Raw genomic sequence first — 19,906 nt, 5'->3', positions numbered from 1 at the left:
ACCATGACAAAGCGATCGACTGGGCTAGCAAGATGGCCCAGGCCACTGAGGATTTGGACAAAGGGCCGCACCTGCACCATTCAGTCGCAGTCATGGGTCGGGAGGAAAAACCAGTTTGACCAGCATTGACAAACACTTTAAAATAATCTGGCAACAGTGGTATACCCAGCGCGTCGTCTGCTCGTTTGGTCCATCGCATCCGCTTGACGTCATCTGATCGCAGGCCAGTTTTTAGTGGCGCATGAACACGTGATGCGCGGGCTGCGGGCGAATGGACCATCGTGTGAATCGGCTTTTAGGGCCAGCGGTTATCTTGCCTTCGCATTACATGCCCTGCCCAAGCCCCCTTCTTCCTCTTTATTTCAACTAGGATGTCATTAACCCTAGTTTGATCCCTGACCCACTTTCCCCTTTTCCCGTCTTTTAACGTTACACCTATCATTTCTCTTTCCATAGCTCGCACCACTGTCCTTAATTTGAACCCTTTTCATCAGCCTCCCCGTTTCTGCCCCATAGGTGAGCACCAGTAAGATACTACTCCTATTACTACCACCACTGCTACTACTACTACTACTATTACTACTACTGCCACTGCTACTGCTATTACTATGACAATGCGAAAGCCAGCAACAGGTGCTAAAAGCTGTTGCTATAAACCAGATGCATAACAAATTGAACCTGGACTGCCTAACAGCAATTCCACGAATGAAGTTCCGTCTACTACTAGAAGGCAAAATGGCTTCACATCGTACTGGCTTGTTGGCTAGAATGGGACAAAATCACTACCTACTCACACTGAGCATTTAATAATTCATTTACTCATTAACAATGTGCCTGTGGTTAGAAGACCAAGCAAAACGACCAAATTTTGTGCGCTTTATTCTCTCTCTTATGTTGATTCAAAATGATGTCAATCATTGTTCTTCAAGAATAATTATATTCATAACGTCGCTTCCGTTCTATTCGGCTACAAATTTGGTGCTAAGATTCAATATCATGGCCACTTTCAGCTCAAGTTCTGGCTCTTTTTAAGATGTGCCCAACGGCAATCACCCTGCTCTGCACCTATGCAGGCATGTGAAAGCAGTCAATGTAATCACTCACATTCATCATGGCGGTGGAGGTGATGCGGAAGAGGGTGGCACGCTCGTTAACAGCGCGCACGCGAGTGGCCAGCTCTGCCGCTCCTCCTCCTGGGTCGAGCTGCTCGAGCTCGGAGAGGGAGCGCTGCAGGGCCGTGCCATGCTTGTTTATCAGTTCACTGCACATGGAGAGGTCCTCTAGCTTGACGTGCAGCAGCCGCAGCACCGTAAGCAGCTCACACTTGTCCAGCTGCGATGGCATGTCCAGCTCCTCGTCTTCCTCTGCACCAACACAGCATGCCCATTTTTTCAGTGCCATCGTTCTCACCAACCACAGGCCAGTGATGCCGTAACCTCCTATTTCAGGTCCCTACAGCAGCTTTAAAACACCGTGAAGATTGCATGACGACCAAATTTCATTCCCAAAATTCTATGAAAAAGTAAAAATCCCACTGCAAACATAGGGGCTACCTACACATTCTGCAACTGTCTGTCCCAGGCAGACTACAAACGTCTGCATTTAACAGGAAGCTGTAATTAACCATATTAAAACTATCCTTAAGGGAGCACAACTCCATCAAATTTCTGGTTGTGTTGATGTTTGCTCAGCAGACACATTTATGACTAAGAAGAAAACTGCACTACTTCAACTCCTTCCCGCCACTCAACTAAAGGCCCATTCGCACCATTCCAAAGCTCCAGTGAGTGAAGCAGATTCAGCCGCTTCCGATTCGGACCAAGCTGGAAAGCGGTGCAGCAAGGGCGATCAGTTGCTTTGCCACCGTAGTGGGAGGTTGCAATTTTGGCATCGCATTCTGCCTAATATAAATACATCAGCCAGCATATCCATGAAGCAGCTGACACATGAAATAAAAAAATACCCCATCTACAAGACGCACCTACACTTTCAAGGACACTGCATTCAAAGACCGCCTTTGGGACAAGCTCAGAACTTAAACTTTCAAGGACACTACATTCAAAGACCACCTTTGGGACAAGCTCAGATCCAAGGCTTTCAAGACCAGTGCATTCAAAGACCACCTTTGGGACAAGCTCAGAACCTAAACTTTCAAGGACACTGCATTCAAAGATCGCCTTTGGGACAAGCTCAGAACCTAAGCTTTCAAGACGAGTGCATTCAAAGGCCGCCTTTTGGACAACCTCAGAACCTAAACTTTCAAGGACACTGCCTTCAAAGACCACCTTTGAGACAAGCTCAGAACCTAAACTTTCAAGGACACTGCCTTCAAAGATCGTCATTGGGAGAAGCTCGAACCTAATCTTACAAGGACACTGCATTCAAAGACCACCTTTGGGAGAAGCTCAGAACCTAAACTTTGTGGAAATATGGGGGACAGACTTCCGCCCCGCACTCCCACTCTGCGGATGCCGCGTTCCCACTTGCTAACCGCGAAGGGGTTCGTGCTCGAGGGAACAAAGAGAAGGACGACAAAGCGTGAACACTCATATTGTTACGTGACAGCAAACAGGTGAAAGCAGCACTACATGACAGATGGCGATGGAATGATTTAATGACGGTGGGCCTAGCGTGAGCGCTCCGTGCCGCGTCACTGCCCACTTTGTCGTTTTCTAGTCCAAAACACTGCCCGGGCTGCCAAGTGATTGTCCCGATCACGCGAACTAAAATAATGGCCGTGAAGACGAAGCGTAGGAGGTGACGATGGGCGTGACAGGAGGGATGAACACAGAAGAGAAGAAGATCCAGGGCTTGCCGTCACGATGAGAGAGATGAGCAGGTCATGATCAGATGAGTGCTTGTCCAGGAAGCTTCCGGGCCGTGCGTAGGTCACCTTGAGCCGACGGCCGAGGACCATGAACACACCGAATGGCATGGGCAGCGGCTGTGTTCGAATATGTTGGCGGCTTCTAGGGTCGGTGGGGTCATAGGTTCCAGTTGCATCGGCGTTGTCATGTCGTTGTGTCTTCTGGTCAGGGCAGGGGATGGGGCTAGGGCGAATGGCGTGGTCGGTTCTGGTCTGGTGGGCTGGGGCACTGCCGGGCGGTGCGGACAGGAACACACGATCGATGACCTTGGCACACGCAGGACACCGAAGCTCCAGGACCAGGATGGGGATTTACCCCGCACCTCACACCAAATGTTATGTGACGGCAAGCAGGTGAAAGCAGCACTACATGACAGATGGCGATGGAATGATTTAATGGCGATGGACCTAGTGCGAGCGCTCCGTGCCGCGCCACTGCCCACTTTGTCGTTTTCTAGTCCGTGACAATATCCTATTCATTACACTTGCAAATAATACACAGAGCGGGCCAACTAGCTACAAAACGTCAACGAGGCATTCCTTGGAAGTAGAAGGCTATGTAAGAAGGGCTTCCGACTTACCAGTTGGGGCAGGGGCGCGCTTCGGAGGTATTGACGGCGAACGTTTGTATGCGCCGACAATGGCGGCCGGGTCTTCCCGTGCGCGCCGCTTTCTTGGGGCAAAGCCATCCCCGAGCATTTGCTGGGAAAGGTGCCAAATGCGCACATTTGCCGAGCTCACTTCGCTGCCTGGAAACATACGTCCAGCGGCAAGGCACAACGGATCCCCCCCCCCCCTGCGTGCACCTGCCGCAGAGGGTGACGAGAGCCTGCGGCTGCAACCGGTCGCGACACTGTTCAGATCCCGAAGAGACTCTCGCCGGCTCCGCGGAAATCTGCGCAATCTACGAGGTGGCGCTACCGTCACTGCTTTTGTTTCCCCCATGAGGGAGACTTCAATCCTTGCCCAGCCGATGCCGTCCTGACGCACGATGGTGAACGCAGGCCACATCGAAATGGAGGGGGGAAACAGGTTCTCCACAACTTTCAAGGACACTGCACTGTAAGACCGCCTTTGGGAGAAGCTCAGAAAATAAATTAGTGGCACATGATGCAGCTTTTGACACTTGCATTGTGCCATGCTCTACAGAATTCGGCAGCTATAATATAGTGCAAACTAAAAAACTGAGCGCTTCATTAGTGTGTATGCGCCAAATGCAATATTTCTGGTGAAGCGGTAACATATCCTATTTTCCGAGTTTTTCATGAGTCACCCTTGTGCATGCAAGGAGATAATGTCAGGGCGTCTACCAAGTTGACTGTTTCCAAATTCCCCAAATTTTCCAGGTTTTCCCTGAGTGCATTTGTAAAATTCCCTGAGTGACACAGTACTTTGTTTTATGCGAAAACAAGCTGACACAAAGCTGCCTGATGGTATCACTCTCCAGTAAGCATGTCAAAAAATAAAAACATTGATTTAACCCTATTTGAATACTAAGGAGTAGTGTTTATTTCATTTTAAAATAAGAGGGAAGAGATTAGCAAAATGCGCAACAAATCGAATACCTTAAAAAAAATGCTAAAACAAACTGCGAATCGAATTGAACATTTTCAAATATGAATTAAAATGAAGACGCATGCGGAAAAAACTACTTTCAAATAGGGGATATTTCTATCTACTGCTAGTAACTGCAATGGTGAGGGACCTGAACTTTAGCATCACAAGTGTGATTTTCTCTCAGCAATTGGCTATTCAGATGAACTACAGATTAATGAAACCTTAGTTTGTAGAAGTGAGAGTGACAAACCTCAAAGTAACACTGGAAAGCCAACCTCAAGTTCGTGCACAACGCTTCAGTGTTGTTTCACTGCTTTAGAGAGTTTATTTTCATTTGGATGAGGGACACTTGCATCTCGGCGTCAGCCAACACTTTGGGTGACCAAAGATTGCTCCTTCTGATTTTCAACAAGGCATTCCTTGTTAATAAAAAATCACCGCTCGACAAGCACACCGTGCGAAAAAGACAAAATCACCTTCACAAATGTGAACAGTTCTTTGTTCGAACCACAGATGCCTGCCCAAAGGGCATCCAGCCGATGCATGCTCCTACTGAAATTTTTCAGTGCCGCTTGCGTCGAGGCTAGGGAGCATACATGGTTGTAGGACCGCATCGCCCAGTCAGCTTCTGTTCCCATCATCCACTGGTGCTCCGTTAGAACTTTAAGTGCATCATTAAGATGCCGTTCCCCGAGATCGAGAATCAGTACGAACACGGGATCCAGAGCTGACGATCCCCTTGCCACCTTGAACCTCAACGGTGACCTCTCCGCTATCTTTTTGGCGCAGTTCTTCACGAAAGTGAGGCAGTCCCTTCTGAACCCTAGGATAGCCGAATCTGAAAGTTTCGGGGCCCTTCGGAGCGCATTCTTTGTAGCAAACCCAACGGCAACCTTGGGCGTCGCAACTACGTTCGCAGTAAGGTCCATGTCCACCTTGATCAACTTCAACGGACTGTTCGCCGCCATTATTACTTCTTTCTTTACTATTCTACTCATTAGTGATCATAGAAGGTTCTCCAATACTGCGCCAAGAAATGGAAGCATAGGCGAATCGGTCTGGAACTGAGCCAGGAATGGCTGCAGTTCCACCGTGATGCCAAGCATAAAGGTTAGCTTTGCAGGCAGGAGAGGATCGCGAATGGCTGTTTCGACCATGCAGTAGCTGGAGCTGATCGGTCGGCTGTTCTCGTTTCGACACGACTCCACGTACACTTTTAGGTACGGCAGAATCTCAATAGCTCCTGAAATCACACAAACATTTTCAAGCCACCGCACAGCGCAAATCTTCATAGGGTAAATGTTGTTCCCGGCTATGCGTGCGTATTCAGCACGTCTGGCAGGTACACATTTGAATAAGTTGTACAAAGCACGAAGAAATTCCACGAGTTGCCAACCTGTTGCCGCGTGTCCGGTTTTGAAAGCACCGTTCACAACATGAACGCCACAGCTACCAACTTCGAAAATGCGACGGCCGTCGCTGGATTCAGAAAGTTCTTGTTGGATCTCACGGAGGAATTTTATACCTACATTTGGCCCATCCATTGAGATCTTAAGAATTTTTGATCGAGAAAGTCCATCTGAGTTTTAAAAGCGGACACAAATTTTTCCGGCTGCATGCGCCCCAGAAAGCATGAAGTCAAGTAGTACGTTTTCACGCTCTGCTCTGCATCCGACCAAAAGCGAACCAACACATCCATTTGCTCTTTTTGTGCAACTTTGTTTAACGATTCATCAAATACCACGACAAGGTGGGAGGCTTGGCTTACTTCCGACCTTGAAGAAAGGTGCGAGGCCATAGACAAAAGTATATATCCTACCTTGTCTTTGCTAGGCTGCATTTTCTTGGCTGTAGCTGATGATGGGAACATAAAAGGGAACAGAGAAGCTGATGCCGCACCAGCACGGAGTGATGTGTGCGTCATAACAGCATTGACGCACATCACTTCAGCATTTATGACCTCTAAATCACGCTGAAAGATATCCTTTGCTGTACGATGGGGTTGGACGTCCATCGCAGTAGTTGAAGCACTTGAAGGATGTGCAGAAACTGACGGCACTGGCCCGGCATTGGTCCCAACAGTGGTCGGTGGTGTCAAAAATGACGCTACAGAGGGTGTCCCGGCTCCAGTAATGACCAGTCAGTGCTTCTTACTTTCAGTGTGACTTGTCTCCGCTTTTCTTCCCATGTCGCTGAGCGAAAACTGCTCTCTGCATAGCGCACAGTACGCTGCATTCCAGTTACTTTCGACGGGCCTAATCCAGGCTGCAAACTCGCAGTGATTCGCATTCGTCCAGTCCTGGATGAAAGTGCACTTGAAGGCCGTCATGCTTGACACGTCGCAGACAGCTTGCCTGCGGCACCACAGCAGTCATTACAACGAAGTCGGTTCAAAACAGCGCAGCTAAGTACGGACAGAATTCGTTGCTTTGCTAACGTCGGCAGATCGCGAAAAGGCGCGAAACTATTTCCCTTTCTCCGAAAGCTGCACTGCCTGCATCGCGTACGTGCACCCCTTGCGGCAGAAATGGACGCATCCATCAAGGAGATGCGCAGGGAGGAAGAGTTCATTTGGGACCATCGCAAGTTCCCACGTTTTCTGCCGCCTTGTTGGAGCTGTCCACTTGGAAACACAGGAAAACAAGAGGAGGCTGCTGGCCATCGAACAGCGCACGTGCGAACCGTGGAAGCACGGGAAAGTGTCCGCTTTCGACATAGTACGCTTCGAAATTGGAAGCGCCGCTGGCCCCGCAAAGCTTTTTGCAGCCTTGCTGGGATGCTCCACTTGACAGCACAACGTTGGAGGCCAGCGGTCACTGAGGAGAGGACACGTAACGCCGCACTGGTCAATCCGTGCAATGCCAGTCTGCACTGTTCACATGAGGCAGCGTTATTGCGACTTTAGTTCCTTTTATGTAGAACTGCAGCTAATTTTCCCTGATATAAGCACAAATCCCCTGAGTTTTCCCTCCCCGAGTTTTTCCAGATTATCCAAATTCCCTGAGAATTCCCACTTTTCATGGTTTTCTCGGTTGCTAGACACCCTGAGTGTTTTTTTCATTTCATTTCTCTTTTTTTTTTTCATTTATTTACCCTAAAGGTCCATGTGAGGGGGGAACATAAGGGGGGGGAACATCATGCAAGGAATACAAAAAATAAAATACAATACTAATATAACGACACTTAAAGAGCATGCAGGAACACATAATAAAGGTTTAAGCAGTCAGCAATAAGAAATACAATATGCCTGAAATAAAACATGCAAGCATGTAATACAACTTACTCAAAGACTTTTGAAGAAAAACACACACACACACACACACAAAAGCACCAAGAATGCAAAACAGACCAGTCAAAAGATAAATCTTACATACATACTATGTCAGACTATCTTTTAGTACTAAAAGAAATTGATCTAGATCAATAGTGTTAGCTACAGAATGGGGGAGGGCATTCCTGTCTCTTATCACCAGGTGAAGAAACGAAAATCTGACTGCGTCTGTTCGCGCAATAGAGGTTCAATTTTTTTATTGTGGTCAAGTCGATGAAATGTGCGCATGGCAGGTCTAGTTAGCAGTGCGGGGTAGGGTTTGGGGTCAAAATATAATTTATGAAGAAAGGCAAGGCACGATACCTTATGTTTGCTTTCCAACGTAGGGAGGTTAAGGTTTTCTTTTATTACAGTGACGCTTGAGAAACGCAAGTACCGACATGCGATGAATCGACTGGCCCTGTTCTGCAATGTCTGTAACTTGATAATAAGGTAGTGCTTATGAGGACACCAAATGAATGACGCATATTTGAGCTTCAGTCTAACCAACACAGTGTAAGCAATTAGTCATGTATCTTTGTTAGCTTTGCAAAGTGACCAGCAAATAAAGCCTAAAGTTTTATATGTGTCAGTCAGAACATGATTGATATGAGTGCTCCAGGACTGATTAGGGGTTAAATACACTCCTAAGTATTTTAAAGATTTAACAGACTCTATTTCAGTATGGCTGATGGTGTAGGTGTTTGACAAAACGTCACAGCGGGTACTGAAACGCATTAACTTAGCTTTTTTATTGCTAATGGTCATTTGCCATTCACAGCACCACCTACCTAATTTAGACAAAGTGTTCTGTAACATAACAGTCAGTGAGGTTACAGATTGGATGGTAAATTGCACAATCATCGGCAAACAATCTCACTGATGACATAATGCTACATGCAATATTATTTATGCATATTAAAAATAATACTGGGCCAAGCACAGATCCTTGGGGGACACCAGATTTTAGGGCTGGGGAGGGGATTTAACGTCGTCGGTGATGACTGATAGAAATCTGTTGTGGAGGTACTCTCCTGCCTACCTCATAACTTTATTATTTACGTTAACCCTCTTCATTTTACATATCAAGCGATTATGAGGCACACGATCACACGCCTTTGCGAAATTGATGAAAACGGCATCAGTTTGCATTAACTGTTCTAAATTGCGGTAAAGGTCTGTAGTCGGTTCGAACAGCTGGGATTCACAAGAATTCCCGCGCTGAAATCCATGTTGGTTTGAAAAAAGGATATGATTTTCACTGATATATTTCATTATGTGTGATGATATAACATGTTCAATAATTTACAAACAACTGATGTCAAGAATATGGACCCATAGTTAGTCAGGTTATCTTTATCCCCTCCTTTAAATATGGGTAAAACATGAGCAAGCTTCCAATCAACACAAATCTCGGTCGTATCAAGCAATTGCTGAAAAGATATGTGCCAGGATGCGTGATGTGTAGGTTCTTGTAATTTTTAGAAGTTTTGTACTAATTTCATTGGGGCCTGGACTCAAAAAAGTAGGCAAACGTTTAATATCCTTTATACCCTAGGAATGTATTTTTATACAGGGCATTGGGAATTCAGTGCTAGATACACGTCCAAAAATAGACACAGGCTTTTTTTGTTCAAAAATGCTACAGAAAAAAAGAGTTAAAATGATCGCACATATCAACTGGGTGTATTGAGGTACCATCTGCAGAAACTAAGTGCGGGAGTTCCTTTTTTGGTACAGGAAAAATCACTTTCCAAACCTTTTTGAGGTTGTTTTTTCAAGCCACCAGTTAAAAACCTATTTCTCCTGCTAATTTTTCAACATCACAGAAAAGTACCCGGTTTTCAGACATACTTCAATTAGAATATGTACACTCAAAGAAATAACAGTAGCTATCAAGGTCATCATTAATACTGTTTGTCTGCTTTAGCAAAATCACAAAATCGATTTTTTAGATCCAGATACCTTCGGAATGGCTGACTGGAAACCACAGTGAACAACACCCGGTGGTCTCCGATACATTCAAGTACAGCCACAGAGGCACGTACGAGGGGAGTTGTAAAAACTAAATCAAATACGGCGTCAGCACTTGTCGTAGAAGAAACAAGCTGCATCAGTTGAAATAAATGCAGCTAATTGAGAAAATCATGAAGTACGGCAAAGAGCAAGAAACCCACAAAATTTCAAGTCCACTATCTACAATGATAAGTGTGCTTAACAGCACACTCGAAGCAATACCCCTTGCTTTGGAATGAAACAGTTGTTATGGCATATTTCAGTACATTCACTGGTGACAAATGTGGCATCAGGATTTTGCGTTGTCCTATCTCGCATATGACAATATGTACGAGTGATGAATTTGCTTTTTCATTTCGTGATTCTGCCGCCAGTAAAAAAAGAGGAAGTAAAGAAAGCTTTAGGAGCAATGCAAAGGGGGAAAGCAGCCGGGGAGGATCAGGTAACAGCAGATCTGTTCAAGGACGAAGGGGAGATTGCACGAGAAAACCTAGCCACCCTGTATACACAATGCCTTATGACTTCGAACTTAGCAGAAGGAAGAACGATGACATTATCTTCATTCATAAGAAAGAAGACGTCAAGGACTTGAAAAATTGCCGACTGATCAGCTTACTGCCCATTGCCTACAAGGTATTTACTAAGGTAATCGCTAATAGAATCAGGGCAACCTTATACTTTAATCAACCAAGTGATCAGGCAGGCTTTCATAAAGGATATTCCACAATAGACCACCATATTCATACGATCAATCAGGTGACACAGCAATGTGCAGAATATAACCAACCTCTATATATGGCTTCCTTGATTATGAGAAAGCCTCCTTGAAAGTTCTTGATTACAAGGAAACCTCAGCTGTCATGCAGGCATTGCAGAATCATGGTGTAGAAGTCTTGTGAAAATACTGGAAATATCTACAAGGACTGTACGGCCACCATAGTCCTCCATAAAGTCAGCAATAAAATTCCAATAAGGAAGGGCATCAGGCAGGGAGACACGATCTCACCAATGCTATTCACGGCGTGTTTACAGGAGGTATTCTGAGGCCTGGATTAGGAACAACAGTTGGGGATGAGATTTAATGGAGAATACCTAAATAATCTGAGATTTGCTGATGACACTGCCTTGCTGAGTCACTCAGGAGATTGCAAATCATGATCAATGAGCTAGACAGGAAGAGCAGCACGGTGGGTCTAAAAATTAACATGCAGAAAACCTAAGTAATGTTCAACTGTCTAGCAATGGAACAGCAGCTCACAATTGGTAGCGATGTGTTGGAAGTAGTAAAGGAATATATCTACTTAGGGCAGGTAGTGACCGCTGATCCGGATCATGAGACGGAAATAACTAGAAGGATAAGAATGGGGTGGAGCGCATATGGCAGGCTCTCACAGGTCATGCTTGGCAGTTTAGCAATATCCCTCAAGAGAAAGGTATACAACAGCTTTATCTTTCCAGCAATCACCTACAGGGCAGAAGCATACAGGCTAACGAAAGGGTTCAGCTTAAGTTAAAGGGAAGCTGAAGCACTTTTCGGAAAAAATAAGTTCTCAACGTCATTTTGTAGCTTTTAGTCCACTGAAAAAATATCTCATTCAAAAAGAGCGGAAAAGCTGTTTTTTAGAAGAAAATGCGCCCCATCGCCTAAGGGCGCCAAGCGAACGCCGCTCTTGCCCGCGATTGGCCGGGGCCGTCGTGACGTCATCCACGGGGATCTCCGGCCGGCACAGACGGCGTTGCTGTGTAGCGCGTTGCTTCAGCTGGCTTTTAAGGACTACATTTTGGGATTAATGGATAATTCAAGCAGTGTTGAACAGTTTGGACTTTTGTCATACATGTTCGAGCCATCAGCAGCTTCAGAAAACGGCGGAACCAACGACGCCGCGGAGTGTGCCGGCAGCGAAAGTCAAGTAGCGACATTTTCACGTGTTGGAAACCTCGACTGGATGGATGGGTAGATGACAGCTTTTATTTCCACCGGAAATGGAGACCCCTTACTACTCACCGCCCCTGGCAAGCAGGGCTGGAGGGCGGGGGCCGAGCCACCGTGACTAAAGGCTAACAACGAGATTTTATCTCTTCACGGCATCAGCCGCCAGGCGAATTGGCTTGTTTCTGCCGAGCGGGTTCTTCGTTGCGCAGCAGGGCTTCCCAGCTTTCTCTGCTATCAATATCTTCGTCGACTCTGGGGTAGTCGGCGCATTCCCATATTCTCTGCTTCCGGGTAACCGTGGAACCGCCGGACTGTCAGAACGTGGACGAGCGCGCGCAAACCTGTTCCGAAATCGTTGAGAACTACAGACTAAACAGAAAACTGGTGCCACTGCCTGATAAGAAGCTAAGTGATAGAGAAGCGACCACATGGCGGCGCCTGCAAGCCGGAAATTTCGTTAACCCAGTATGGGCCTTTCACGTCCTACCAGGGTAACACCAAAGCCAAATCTGGACTGATACGTATGTTTTGCGTAGGTGCATGTGTAGACATATCATTTGTGTAGGTGCAAGTGGTAACAAAAAAAGTAAATTACGCCGAAAAGTTTTTGTGTACCGCTGCTGCATAAAAACCTGGCCACCAAATTATGTAACGCCTGTAAACGTGATCTAATTCAGATCACTGAGAAGCTTACACAAGTCGCGCGAGGTAAAGCATTTGTTTGCACATTTATTTATAGTTACTTGCCTAATTACTCCCGAAGGCCTTTTATAACTACAAAAGAATGCCAAACTGGATGAGTTGGAGTGGGTGCACTGCTGTACTGCAGCACGAAGAGACGAGGCGACCGGGAGGAAGCTCCCGTGTGTGCTTTCCTTCTGTCGCATGTTCGGGCTACTGTTCAACCATGAAACTTCTGCACTTACCCCCGTATGTTGTTTTTTCTTTTTGCATGCTGAACACGCTTTTGAACAATAATTATGGCTGCGTTTCGGAGCTCGCAGTGCTGCTCATCAAAACTAGTGTGCTGTGAGATATAGTTGCTGCTGTTGCGTATCGAGGCAACTAGCAGAATTACTTGCGGCAGATATATGCGTAACACGGCTCGACAACTTTGCCGTTCTGACTAAAGGACAAATTTGCATGAATTCTGGCGCCATTGTCAATCGTCAGCCATGACCAAGCACTCATGAATGCAAATGTTTGCTTTGCTCAAGTATACTAGGTTAATACAATCAGTTTTTTTGTTCAGTTAGGTGCAGCTGCATGTGCTGCGCGCTGATGAAAGATTAAGAGAATTGCTTGTGCTGCCATGAGGTGCAAGCAATCAGGAAAAAGCCAAAAGGGGCAGAGTGCGTAACGAGCTCAAAAGAGTTCAAGACTGTGGGCCTCAAAGACAGTGCCAGAAGTGGCCTTAGCTCAGCATGGATGTGAACCAGCTGGAAAAGGCAAGTAGTTTACAAACAGGTAAGAAAGAAATATAACGAAAAGGAGAACAACCGGCTGATTCTACCACGCTGTGTGCTGAGCGCTGTTCGAAAGAAGTACCATGCTAAAGCTGGTTAATATACAGGCTTCAAGCATTACATGGAATGCCCGAACGAGAGAAAGTAAACGGCACTGGCAGAAGATTACGCTGATCTGTGGTTAGGTAAAGCACGAGCCGCAGCGAAGCAAGCGCAGCCAGACGGCCAGCGGACTCTCCGTGAATGGCGTCACTTCCGCCAGTTCTCCCTCTCTGCCATCCCCCCACCTGGCGCTTCCGGAAGCGACGAGGGCGCGCCGGCGGGAGGTTTTTAAGAAGCGATTGCAGCTCTGCTTGCGGATAGAATCGGGAAAAAATTTACACACGATTTTCAAAGTCCTTTCTTCCCAACCACAGCGTTTCATGCGATTTGAAAATCGTTTCAGCTTCCCTTTAAGGACAACGCAGCGAGCCATGGAAAGAAAAATGATAGGTGTAACGTTAAGAGACTGGAAGAGGGCAAAGTGGGTGAGGGAGCAAATGCAGGTTAATGACATGCTAGTCGAAATCAAGAGGAAGAAATGGGCTTGGGCAGGGCATGTAATGCGAAGGCAAGATAACCGTTGGTCCTTAAGGGTAAGGGAGTGGATTTTAAGAGAAGGCAAGCGTAGCAGGGGGCGGCAGAAGGTTAGGTGGGCGGGTGTGATTAGGAAGTTTGCAGGCATAGGGTCGGCGCAGCTAGCAAAGGACAGAGTTAATTGGAGAGACATGGGAGAGGCCTTTGCCTTGCAGTGGGCGTAGTCAGGCTGATGATGATGAGGAGGCCTTACAAAAAGTGTTGGTTCGTTGGCAGATATGCTTCCCGATATAAGAAAGAAACGGTGCCATTATTGCTGAAATGAACACTCGAAAGTCATCAAAACGAAAATGAAACTGCAGTGAGTCCTCGCTGGATTCGTGGAAACGCAAGTGACGGTTCCCACTGATGTGTGCATCAAAATGTTAGAATGCGCCTTTATTTTTGTTTTTCTGGCAAACGAATTTACCTCGATAGCTGGATTTTCTTAGTAGTGTGAATGAGCCTTAAAACTGGTGACATCAAGAGAGACCGAAAAAGATTGTGATCACCGACTGCACCCCACAACATAAGTTCCTAGAAACGCTATGGAAGATGGAGTCCTCCTTAGGCAATCACGAGACTTCGTTAAAACAATTTTCTTCATGCCTCATCTGCTTGCGGTGTATGTGGATATGAAACAGTATATTTCAAATATATTTCAACGTTTCATATCAACTATCTTATTAATAGCGCTTCAGCTAAAGAAGTACCAAGTTGCAAATATCTCAGGGTTGTGTTAAACTCACAACTTAAATGGAACAACCACATCGAACACATTAGATCATCAGCATTATGCAAACTTGGTTTTCTTCGCCATAAACTCAGAGGTGCACCTAGAAACTACAAATTACTAGAATATAACACTCTCATAAGACCAAAGCTCGAATATGCCGCTATCATTTGGTATCCCGATACAAAAAGGTCATAACAGAACTGGAAAAACTACAGGAACATGTCGTACAGTTTATTTATAATAGGTACAAAAGGACTGATTCTCCATCTTTATTAATGACAGCAAATAATATTGCACCACTTCATGTAAGACGCAAGATTCCCTGCCTATCTTTCCACCACCAACTAATTCATGGCAAAGTAGGCCTTTCTCCCACCCCCTATGAACAGTTTTCAGAAACGTGTCGAACTCGTCATCACCACGATCATAGCTTAGCGACATATTTCGCCAAAAATAACGCATTTAGGATTTCTTTCTTTCAGAGGACAGTTACCGACAATTTGCAAAATCAGTGGCTAGAATAATTTGCATGCAGTTAGCATTTAAATATAGCTCCATGCTATCAGCTCTAATGATGCAAATGTGCCTGAAATCATGCAAAACAGTGCCCTTTCTTTCCCTTCCCCCATTTTGACAGGGACAAATAAAGTGACCAATTTGGTAAAAACTTTAGGTTAATTTTTTTTGCAACCCCACCAAGTTTGCATTTCTTGCGCGACGAAAATTATAGCAAAATATGTATAAAAATTTAGGAAATCACGTATTTTCCATGTGTCAAAAAATCATGAAGGAACAGTGTTTCTCTAAGCATAGGGAATTCCACACGCTTCCAATGACTGAGTACCACATACTTAATAGTGCCATTAAGAGGACAGCTAAGAGCTTCCATTGATGGCAGCATTTCTGTGACCAAAAGCATACGAGGCAACAAACTTTGAGGTTGATTTCCTTCGCTTTTTCTGCGACTGCTGCCACCGAACAAACGACAAATGAATGATTTTGTTCACAGTGCACAAATCCTGAGATGTTGAGGAGCACAATAAAACTGGCAGTTTTTCTATGTACATGTGCAGTAGTTTTTGAGTTATTTTCTAAGAAATGCTTCATGCAAATATGCATGCTAGAGGGCATCTAAGAACTAAAAGCTTTATTGCACAATACAGGGCTTTGTGAACATGCTGACATGCTAATCATAGCAATTATTCATCAATAATAGCAGCCAACTTAAAATGCAGTTCTCAAATCAGCATAAAAAATAACAATTCGTGCCAAATTTCACTACATTCTATGCATAAACAACGAAAATAATTTCAACTGCTGCCCTCCAAAAGGCAATGGTGTTAATAGGTAAACAATGAAAGGCAGCTACACCTAACAGGCTTATGTGCGCAGATCTCCAGAGTCTAACAACCTCCACGCCGCGGTGGCTCTGTGGTTAGGGCGCTCGGCTACTGATCCGGAGTTCTCGGGTTCAACCGCGGAAGCTGCATTTCTATGGAGGCGAAACGCGGAGGCGTCCGTGTGCTGTGCCATGTCAGTGCGCGTTAAAGAACCCCAGGTAGCCGAAATTATTCCAGTGGGCTACGGAACCTCTTTCTTCCTTTCTTCTTTCACTCCCTCCTTTATTTCTTCCCTTACAGCCTGTTTCAGGTGCCACTGATATGCGAGACAGATACTGCGCCATTTCCTTTCGCCAAAAACCAATTTCCCAATGGGGTGGTGGCCCAACAATCGCACAGATAGCCATAACAACAAAAAGTGCACCGAGTTGTCCTGTGCCCTTTCAATGCCCATAAGGCAAGTTTCAGCATAGGTCCGACACTCGAACCGCCTCAAGAAATCAAGCTTCTCACACAACACTGCCATGGGCAGAGTGTACAGCTGGTGAAAAGAATGAGTGCTGCACAAAATCATTACCAGCGAGTGACAAGTCGGACGCAATGTTTGTGGTATACAGCACAGGTGCAAGTCTGCCCACATCTCGCAATTTGCAGAAGAATGCATGGCTTCCACACCTGCACTCGCTGACGAGCAAGAAAAACGCACACAAGCTGGACACAAGCTGGACAGTTCACAGGTCTGGAAAACGCAAGGCAAGGGAGTGTTGTCACTGGGCTCTTATCCTTGAAAATATCAGCAGCTTGTGCAAAAACAGCCAACCATCATGTGCGTACTTCCGCTATGTGTATGGTGAGGCTGGTTCAACTGGCCTGTCCAATCCTCACCTTTTCATTGTTCAAGCGTCAATACACACCACTGGGTGAAGGAATCACCACAAAAACTCAGATGAGGGCATTTTCAACTTTCAATATCAAGTGCACTGTAGTTCTTTTTGAATCTTTATGGTGCCAAGAATTTACACAAAGGTATATCTGGCATCACTTGTTGCAGCGTGCCCTTAAGTGCTGACAACTAGTTGGCCTCGTATAAAAGAACAGGAGTATACTACAATGTAATGTTATCATGCTACTGTATAACACCTTATTTTGCTCAAGACCTAACTGTTGCCCTTTAATTTGGGCACCTACGACTCAGTGTAATCTAGATAAAATTAAAGTCCCCCAAGAAAGGTCTTTAAGAGCTGTGACAAATGTTCCCCATACTTTCCCTCTCATTACTTATTTCCCATGCATAATGTACTGCCTGTAACAAAGGTTATGATTATCACTGCTGCAAGCAGTAAAAACGCAAGAACAAAAGTATTGGCCGCTTCATACTCCAATAGCAAACTTGCATATTCACTCTACCACATACAACACGAGACACACCCGAGAGATATGTTAAAAAACAGGTTGCCAAGATTGTTAAATATGCTGTATAACAAAACCATCGAGCCCGCTGCCATTAATTTCAGAGAAATTTGCAACTATTTTAATACGTAGGGAAAAATGCATAAACAAGACCACAAAGCAACATCGTTATTGTCTCATATACTATAGTTTATTGTAGTACTCTGTCCTAGCGTTAAATCATTGGGCAAAGTGTTCTCCCTTCTTGTTGAGCCAAGCTTTCCTCGTCGCTTTATTTTTGCCTTATTTGTATAATGAGCTCTATGTTTTGTTCATGCTGACTCTAAACTTTGTAAGGTGGCGTCTTCAAGTTTGAATGTCTGCCATCGTTCTGCACTAGCAAATTTGTGCCGTGCCTTTAAATGTTACTTTGCTTCCTTTCCTTGTATGCTCCATTACTGCAGTGAGTGCTATCCCTGCATGTCTATCTCTGTATTGCATGCATTTTTGTTTGTTTGTATATCTGAAATGCTGCACTGAGACTGAAACGCGATGTCGCCAGTGCGGGAGCCTGCAGCTTTGTCAAGCTGTTGATGACCCAGCTTTTTCTACTGGCCTACGGAATCATGTAAAAGCGACACAAGTCATGATGATTATTATTCCTGCATAAAGAATGCAGTCTGAAAAAGTGATGCAGCGCCAAGGCACGAGGCTTTCTGGGCTTGCTTTGCTGTTCATCATTTTGAACACACAAAAAAACTTGTAATGCCTTTCATCCAGCACTTCCCCCTCCAAAGGGCAGTGTTACTTTCCACATAGCGCTAAACAGACACAGACGCAGGCAGACCGTCCTGTTTGTCTCCCTGCGTCCGTGTCTGTTTAGCGCTATGTGGCAAGTGAACCGTCACCAACTCTCCCAAGTCTGCCAGTGTTAGGACACACAAGCTTGAAATGATGACATTCTGATGAACCAAATCCAGTGGGCGTTTGGGTGCAGCCTCTCGAGCGAAATGATCACAGCACCCGAGATGGAGATGATTGAGCGATGAATTTCCCCGCCACCACCACTGCCACCAACAACCGTGCCAGTAGCCCACAGGGGGGCCTTATGCACGTCGGAAAGACCTCAGACTGATTGCAGGAACAGCACACTACATTTGCTTACAGCTGGGCACGTAAAGGGCACGTAAAGGACACCAGAAGGGGTGAGTGCGGACCACAATTTGTTACCGTGAGAAAAAAAAAAAACATGCCACCACCGAGTTGAATGTCACAAGTTGGCCAGGAGGTGTGTCCACACTTTAGGACTGCCCCTGAAAGCAGCCATTCAGTTCCATTTTTCGCTTGCACCTGCAGGCACGGGTGAGGCCCAGTGCCTGCGCTTGCACATGCCCGATTAGCAACCGACCAGGCAGGCTGCGAACCCGCCCTTCCGGCGATAAGCAAAGCGAAAGCGGCGCTCACCGGACTCCATCATGCGCACGGCTCGGGCCTTGGCGAGCTCGAGCGCCGTGACCCACTTCTGGCGCTCGATCTCGTTGCTCGCCTTGAGGTGGAAGGTCTGCGTGCCGCCGTTGGAGATGACGAAGTTGCACGAGTCCTCCGTGTGGATCACCGCGCTCACGAGGCTGATGGTGCCCCGACACGTGTGCGCCATCTCCGCCTGGTTCCGGTAGTAGGAGAGCAGCCCGTTGGAGAGCACGAACCAGCGCTTCTGGTAGCCCTTGAGGTAGTTGGTCCACTTGGCCAGCCATCCCTTCATCTCGGGCTCGCCCTGCTGCTGCTGGCTTGCCTCGCTGCTGCTCATGGCTCGGGAGGCCCTGAGGCGGCAGCGGCCTGCTTCTTCCTCGTACGACGCGCACCGACGGCTCACGCAACAGCGGCCATGTTCGGCCGCCTCCCGGGGGACGATCCACGCCCCCGCGCGGCGGACTCGTTTCGCCACGGGATGACGCCAGTTCCTGGCAATTTTCGCAGTTCTAGTCGACGGCGATGAACGAAATTTAGGATATCCCTAGGAGGAGGTGCACGTTGCCATTTTCCTGTGTTACATGCGCAGCTAGAGCTCCCCATGGCATGAAAATTTTTCCAGTGATTTCTCTTCAAACACCCAGCCGAGGCCTCGTAAGGCAGAGCACGTCACTAAAATTGTCAAAGCAGGCTTTCCTTTTATCTAATTTTTTTTATTCGTTTAGCTGAGGCTCACTTGGGCTCAGTTCCAGAAAACCTCACCGGGCCCACAGCGAGCAGCCGGCGTTGGCAGGCGGCCATAGCTAGGTGGATTGATGTTGGGAACGTCCCCTTTGAAACGAGATGATGGCATGTAAGTGGCACTGTACTAGCTCGAAATTTTCACTTTGAAATACAAATTCATTTGATTCAATGCTATACTATTTTGAATCCTGAAATTGCATTTATAAATCACTACCCTATTTCTACCACGTTGGGAGCAACGTTACCTACCCACGGCTGGTTTCGACGAGAGCGAGCGCTCTTCCGGCCGTACGGCCTCCGCACCGTCGATTTTTTGTTATATTAACAGCAAGAAACTCTATGCGCTCCGCACCAACGTTACTAGAACAAGCTCAGTTCCACAGTTTTGGCTGCAGGCGCGAAAACACCCAAGGCAGAAAGACGGGACGAAGCGCCACTCACAACTGATCTATTCGAAGGCAACA

At 46.3% G+C, this 19,906-nt stretch overlaps 1 protein-coding gene across 1 annotated transcript in view; it reads right to left on the bottom strand.

The window, feature by feature from the left end:
* Positions 1-19,504, bottom strand: part of Osbp (oxysterol binding protein) — a 70,410-nt gene extending 50,906 nt beyond the window's left edge. The window contains exons 1-2 of the mRNA XM_077655791.1: positions 18,693-19,504; positions 1,105-1,364 (exon numbers count right to left, since the gene is read on the bottom strand). Coding sequence (XP_077511917.1) covers positions 1,105-1,364; positions 18,693-19,035 — 603 coding nt within the window. The 5' untranslated portion in view covers positions 19,036-19,504. The remainder of the gene's footprint in view (positions 1-1,104; positions 1,365-18,692) is intronic.
* Positions 19,505-19,906: the final 402 nt, after the last annotated feature.

The sequence above is a fragment of the Amblyomma americanum genome, chromosome 2 (assembly GCF_052857255.1).
Source record: "Amblyomma americanum isolate KBUSLIRL-KWMA chromosome 2, ASM5285725v1, whole genome shotgun sequence".
In the NCBI taxonomy this organism is placed as follows: Eukaryota; Metazoa; Arthropoda; class Arachnida; order Ixodida; family Ixodidae; genus Amblyomma; species Amblyomma americanum.
Note: the sequence above shows the minus strand (reverse complement) of the source record. Positions and strands in the feature narration are given on the sequence as shown.